Raw genomic sequence first — 7,379 nt, 5'->3', positions numbered from 1 at the left:
AATTCAATTTTCATGTAGAGTGAAATTTTAAAACATATGATTTTTTATTTCTATTTTTTTTTAGGAACAATTTGAATAGTGAGATTGGGATCTCAAACGAAGAAATTGTTTCACTCTTTTAACTTAGACAATAAATTTTCTGTTGTATACGTTAAAATTAACAGTGAAATTTTACTTTGTTAACGTTATCATTCAATTGTTTTGATAAATTTCACATTTTAATATTTTTACCAATAATTATAAAATGAGCTGCCAAATAATAATTCTCACCACAGGAGAGATCTACAAGGAACCTCTTTCTTAAAATATCAAAAACAATCTGCAATACTGTATATTTTTCCATTTTTCTGCAAACTAGCTTAGCCTACAATTAAAATACATTCCTCCTTTCAATCATCTGAGCTACTATAATCATGACTAGATTCCGAAAGTATTGGAACAGCAGCACAACAGAATGACTCCTTTTCCTTGAGGAGAAGACAGCTACCATCTGAATTCCATTTCAGATCACTTATCGTAAACTGTGGTAGCGGAACATTCACACAGTAAGCACCTGATGGGGTCCACATGTACAAGTGAGAGCTTCCGGTGCACAAAACGAGTCGCGTGGACGATGGGTCCCACACTGCTGCTCGGATGGGGTCTTTTTGGACCAAGATGGCAGCGAGCTCAAGAAGTCGCATGTCCCATATCCAGAGAACGGTGGGGATGCTATCGTTGCGAGTGCAAATGTACTGACTATCGTTGCTCCACGACATGAGACCTGCAAACAGGGCCGTTTTGGTCAATTCAATTTCAATCAATCAGTGAGACAACCAGATAGAACATTGATTTGTGAGGATCAGAGAGTTTTGTTATTGCATCCTATAGCCAAAGTCAAGTGATCAACAAACCCAATACAATTTCAATCAAACAGCAATGGAATTGTACAAATTTCACATTTAGAACTTTTGAATGATTTGGTGATAGTTATGATCTAAGAGGTATAGACACTCTAAGAAGGTGGAATGTCCTGTATCAGACACAACACATGTCCGATACCGACACTCATCGAACACTTTCCGACACACGTGACACGCATGTCTACATGTGTCGCATTATATTTTTTAAAATTTTTTAGACCTGGACACAGTTCGATCACTTGGGAGACACACATATCCATCACTTAAACACACATGAAATACAATTAAAAGTTTGAAAAAAATGACTTAGATACAATGATAAAAGAAAAATTAATACATAATGTAGATTTAACCTAATAATTGCTCCTCCTCCATTGAATTTTAGGAATTAATGTTAAGTTGTATTTTTTTTTTAAATCTTTTGATAAAATATTCATATATATGACATAATGAATACATAAAACTATATATTTGTTGGCATCCTTCATGTGCCGTGTTATGCATTTTTTCAAAATTGCCATGTTGATGTGTCCATATTGTATCTGTGTCGTATCACACGTCTGCGTCCATAGTTCGTAGGTTTTGATCATATGAACATTATGTTTTATTCTTGCTTGATTTGACAAAGATCCAACATAACCAACTACATGGTGCTGCAAGCCAAATTAAGTTACTCTACCTTGTTTACAACTAGCTCAGTCAGAGTCTCACCTAAGCTGTGGTAATTTGCTGAGATCCACCCAAACTTTAACTCAATTAAAGGTCTAAAGTACTGGAGGACTATGTAAAAGACCAAGCTAATCAAGCTTAAACAGATATGCTTAACTGATCAGTATCTCGCTTGAGCTCGCTTGTAAAAAAATAAGCCAACCTCAATCTTCAATTTGAAGCTTATTATAATATTTAAGCTTGAGCAACCAACCATTCGACTTGGCTTGGCCAGTTTAAAGGCCACAGGGTCTTGGTTTATAAACGATCAGATCACTAGGTACATCTCTTCAAGAATTTTCTCACTACTATTCCATTATTCATTGATGCAAAAACTTTCAAATGAACTTAATCCATTCCACAGTCAACTTTAGCATCAACCCAGTGTAGTTTCAAAATTAGTTAGTTTCTCAGTAAACATACAATCCATGTTATTGCAACATAGCATTATTAAATATCCTTGCATACTACACATATATATAATATTTTATATATATATACATATATGGATATTTGATTTTAACTAACACCGTCATTACATTCTCTCTTAACATGTTTACTGATATATAAATCAGAAAAAATATTTGAGAAATATGAAAATGTGTTTTTCTGAATTGTGTTTCTTCCATTGTCCAATTGGATATATAAAATAAAATAAAAAAGAAAGCAGATAAGAAAGCAATAGAAACAAAGGACAAGCTGGTCTCACCAATTCCTTGTTTCGGGTTTGGTTTGTCTGCTGGAGGCTTATGAAAAGGTAAGGTAATGGGCAATTCCATGACATCATACCTAACTTGGATGTGTCCTTCAGAAGGATTTTCTATAGAGGAGAGAGAAATTCCATTAAACGATATATAAAAATAAAAAATAGAAAATGAAAAACTGGAATGTGCTTATCAAAGTCTAAAGACAGCATATGACTGAAAGTTTACTTGACTGACACTTCTGCATAACAAAAACAGTTGTGCAAAAATTAAAAAGTAAAGAAATAATACCAAATTCAAGGAAACTCTACTACCTCATACAATGATTGAACATTAATTGACGACATAAATTATTAACCCATCAAGAAAATTTTCAAAGAACTACTAACATTTCACCAACAACATGTGTTCTTGTAGACGCCAATATAAGCAATAATTTCAAATGATACCATGACTACTCTTAGCCAAAAAGTACAACCATTAAATAAAAAATGAAAAAATGATTTGCCTTTTTTTTCTTTTTCTTTTTTTTTTTTTTTTTTTTTGGCATCACTGCATATAGTGAATTTAAACAAGTTCATTTAAAGTCCCTACATTTTTTGTGTAATCATCAAAACACCACAAGTTCACTCTATAACACAAAGGGTTGTCCTGCTTGAGAAGTCAATTAATGAGTTGAAACTTGTAACAAATGTAACAAAAACACAAAAGTCGAAGCATATAAAGGCTAATTCATTCAGAAGAAATGCATGACAGACATGAGAAGCTGTTAAACCAAATCGAATTCTCAAGCAGAAAGTACAAAGCATAATACATAGAGAAACAGATAGATCAACAACTCTCAGTGACATAAGCAACAATGGAAATTACCAGAATTCCCTTGCATAAAATCATCGCTCAAACATAATTCAGACATATCAAGTTGCAATGGTTCATCTACCTCCTGAGATTCAAAAGACACAACAGAACAATAAATATCATGAAGATATAGGGCCTGTTTGGCATAGCTTTCAGAACTGTATAATGAAAACTGTGAAAATCTTGAGAATATGATGTTTTCGCTGTTTTAGCTTATCTGGACAACCAAAAACAGATAACAGAAAACATTCTGGTTTTCATGAAAACTGGATCTTTTAAACTCACTTTTCTAAAAGCAGTTTTTGAGAGCAACAAACCAAACAAGCTTTCAGTTTTACTTTTTTAACTCTTGGAAAAAAACCTATTTTTAGAAACTCTGGCAAAACAACCAGAATTATTGTTAGTTTGGTATCATATTAGATATTAAATACCGTGAAGACAGCAGCACAACAAGGAGCACGAACAGTAGATAGGTGAATAAATTCAGCAAATACTTTCCAAGTTAAGGGATTTAAAACCCGTAACATCTGGTCATAACTGCCCACTGCCAGAAATTGGCCACAAGGAGACCATGAAACACTTTTTACACCAAGTCCACTTTCATATGCTTGATACTTGAATAGGCACCTCCCATCTGGAGAGTAAATCAGAACCTGCACAAACCATATGACTCAGAAACATTACGTAGGAGCCAATAACTGTTTGCAGCCAAAATGCACCATAAGCCTAATGTACGAGTAATTATTAGAGTACCTGGAATTCCACGGTAGCAGTGAGCCCAGCCAATTTATGCTAATGTACACACAACTTGGTTGGGCACACAGGCATGTGGTATTCCCAAAAGACTAGATAATTTATGCTGATGTACACAACACTTGATGCATAACTACAATATATATTAAGATTGTGTTGGTTGCAGATAGGACAGAAGATGGTATTTTAGTGAATAAATATTGAATTCCTGATCAAACAAAAAGAATATTTGAGTCACTAGGATTATATAAAATTAGTCTCAACAACTTCACAATTATGGCATGGCAAGATATCAAGCACTGAACTAAAGTATACAAAAATGTCTAAAGTTCAAGAAGACAACTCATCCAAGCAGCTTATTGGAAAATTTTAAACAGAATTTAGCAGTAGAAAGGACTTATATTGGCATAAAGCAATGAAAAGCATGAAATAGTGTACCTTATATTCAAGAGGTGAATCCCAAATCACTATAGCACTATCATCTGGTGACCATTCAATATCAGCCAAATCCAATGTATCAACAGCAAAAACACCCATTATCTCCCATGTGTGACAAGAGAGAAGATTAACATAATCCTTGCAATCACGCCTTGTGCAAATTGCAGCGAATTTCCCATCTTGAGTGAAAGAGACCCCCTTAGAAGCATGCTTTGGCCATTGCACATGTATACAAGCTGTGTTCACCAATGACCAAACTGTTAGCCGCAATTGGAAGTCAGACGTTGTAAGTATGTGGCGGCTGTCAGGGCTCCACCTGGCATAAGCAATACCAGCGGGACCCTCATCTATCTTGCACGTCCACTCAGGCTGTTTCAATGACCATGCCTGTATCATTGGTCTCTTATAGAGACCACAGAGTATGTATTCAGAATCTTGTGCCCACTCAATATAGCTTATCTTATCCAAACACGAGAACAACTGCACAACCTGTATTTGCATGTGTAAATTTAAAATTCACAACAATCAAACTTGCATGTTACGGATTAACTAGTAGTATTGTCAAGAGAAAGTAGTTGCATGATATCAGTAAATGTAAAACACAGTGCAACGTGGCAACGACAAATGATAGAAAGGACAATTTGGACAATTTTGTCATTGGTTATTTTGTTTGACATTTAATGCTATCTTTAATTCTTTATATAATCATACTTTTTTCATTATGTAGATGGAATCCTGAATTAAAGAGATTGGAAGCCTCTAGTCCCTAATATCTCTACAAAGTATGAACCAAAGAAACTTATGTCCAGACAGATATAATACCTTTCTTTTAGTTGCTATCCAACATAAATTAACATTCATTGGATTCTATACATATGAACTCACTATATCTTCGATAGTTGGTAGTCTTCATTCAAGATTTTCTCCCCATTTGGTGAGAAAGTAGATCTTAAGGACAGTTGGTTTGATTATTTTGAATCATTTGGATTCCGCTATGTTATGAGAATCATTTTTTACTCAAATCGTATAATCTGAAGACATCAATAAACCAAATTTTAGCACATCCCAGAACTTTGACAAATGCAACAGATTTATGACACTGGCCATGTTTATTTTTCTTTTTTTCTTTTTTTCTTTTTTGTGGATAAATAATGACAGTGGCCATGTTTCAACATTGCGATAACCCTATTTCTGTTCTATTAACTACTTCTTGGTGCTTTTTGGCTATGTCATGGTGTTTAGTCACTGCCAATTTCTCTCCAAGTTGTTTGGAGGATTCAAAAGCTTGTGCCATTTCCTGGTCTGTGTAGAAAATTCTTGAGTAGGGAAAGGCTACTATGTGCACCCTTTTTGGGGTGCATATGGTATGCACCTTATGCAAAAAGTATAACTTTAGTTATACATAACTTTTATGTGCTCATCATAACTTCACCATTCATAACTTGCATCACAAAAAACATAGACTTCCATCACACAAAAATCGTAACTTTTATCACATAGATCATAACTTTTCCCCTTGCGTATGTGTTCATAAAAGGCCAAGAGGGAACTAATTGTGCAAGTGATTTAGAAATTACAATTCCTCTTTAATATAGCACCACTGTGAATCTGTGGTACAACATTTTAGCAAATATAGACTCATTACCTCACAACCACAACTCAATTTCTAATCATTGTAATGTTTATTGCACCGATCTTCAAACTTTCCCTTCACAAGTAGAAAATTTTCAAAATCTCCATTTCTGTTCCTCTATATCAAGTGGATATCAACAAATAACATTCAAATCATGCCTAAGCAGTTGAAGAATAAAAAGAAATCGATTACCTTGAGCGACAGAACATCCCGGATCACGAGGCGATAATCGACGGCGACGGCAAGAAACCGAGAATTGGGCGAGAAACAACAAGGACCAGTCTGCTTAAAAGATTCCGTAAACTCCATCAGAGAGGCAAAATTTTCGTGAGAAACAAACAGTCAGTAGGAGACTTCAATTTCACGAAACCAGATCCATGGCTGTGGAACACCAGTCCAGTCGCCGATTGAGAGTGGTCTGACCCACTTCGAAGGTTAGATTTGAGACCTAAACTTCAATTTGGCACACATTGTGATAATTAAGTGGAAAATGACCCAGATTGAACCAGGAGCTTAGATCTGAGAGAGAGAATCGTTGTTGGATCTGTGAAGAAGATGAACAGCACTGTGGAGTTTTAAATACTTACCGCATAACATATATTAGTTTGTATTATACTAGAGAGTTCAAATTTTGAATGGAATATCTGTCTGTTGGGATGGGGGAGATGCGCAGCAGCAGCCACGGTTGTGGTTGTGGTTGTGGTTGTGGTTGTGCGGTTAACAGTATGGTTTTATTTTGATGATTCGAATGTTTTCTTTTTTTTGGAAGGCAAAAATTTTAAGTTAACTGAAGATCGGTATGGTATTTGTTTCATTTAGATATATTTGTATCTAAAAAGTTAAATGGTAAATTTAATTATAAGTATAAATATGAATATAAATATGTCTTGATGAAAGAGATATTGAAATTTAATTAATTTAAATTTTTACATGTATATTTTATTTAATATTTTTTATAAATTAAAGTCTCGTTTGGTATAATTTATATAATTCATCTTTTTATCTTTTTTCTATCACATCACTTCTTTATTTTTCTGCACATCTTTTCGTAAAAAAATAAAAAATATATTTTTTTAAGACATCTCAAATCAATTATTTTTAATTTAAATTATCAGAATGAAATCCGAAAAAGGTGTCATTAATTGCACAACAATCACTCTTGCACGTGACGCGTAACATTATTGATGCGCATGATGCGTAACAACCTTCCCAAACTGCTGTTTGTGTGCCTTTTTAACCATTTTCATGGGCAATCCTAATGACGAGGGAAACATATGCTATTTATGGGTGTTAATTTTTGACCACACAATTAAAAGAGGAATTTAGTTAGAGAGTATCAGCAGAATATGTTTTGAAAAATTGATTTTGAATAAAAAAGTGTCA

General features: G+C 34.2%; 1 protein-coding gene across 2 annotated transcripts; it reads right to left on the bottom strand.

The window, feature by feature from the left end:
* Positions 1-283: 283 nt before the first annotated feature.
* LOC114266576 (Transducin/WD40 repeat-like superfamily protein) lies at positions 284-6,795 on the bottom strand. 2 transcript variants are annotated; one of them, XM_028207501.2, is made up of 6 exons: positions 6,189-6,795; positions 4,364-4,852; positions 3,604-3,825; positions 3,185-3,257; positions 2,320-2,430; positions 284-763 (listed from the first exon to the last, which is right to left on the bottom strand). In XM_028207501.2, exons 1-6 carry the CDS (start codon positions 6,303-6,305, stop codon positions 390-392), a joined length of 1,386 nt encoding a protein of 461 aa, XP_028063302.1. In that variant the 5' UTR covers positions 6,306-6,795; the 3' UTR covers positions 284-389. The 2 variants fall into 2 exon arrangements, with proteins under 2 accessions (XP_028063302.1, XP_028063304.1); XM_028207503.2 differs by lacking the exon at positions 2,320-2,430 and having other exon boundaries at positions 6,189-6,767.
* Between the last annotated feature and the right edge of the window lie 584 nt (positions 6,796-7,379).

The sequence above is a fragment of the Camellia sinensis genome, chromosome 8 (assembly GCF_055761805.1).
Source record: "Camellia sinensis isolate YWXY chromosome 8, ASM5576180v1, whole genome shotgun sequence".
NCBI classification, from domain to species: domain Eukaryota; kingdom Viridiplantae; phylum Streptophyta; class Magnoliopsida; order Ericales; family Theaceae; genus Camellia; species Camellia sinensis.
This window is presented reverse-complemented; position numbering and strand designations above follow the sequence as displayed.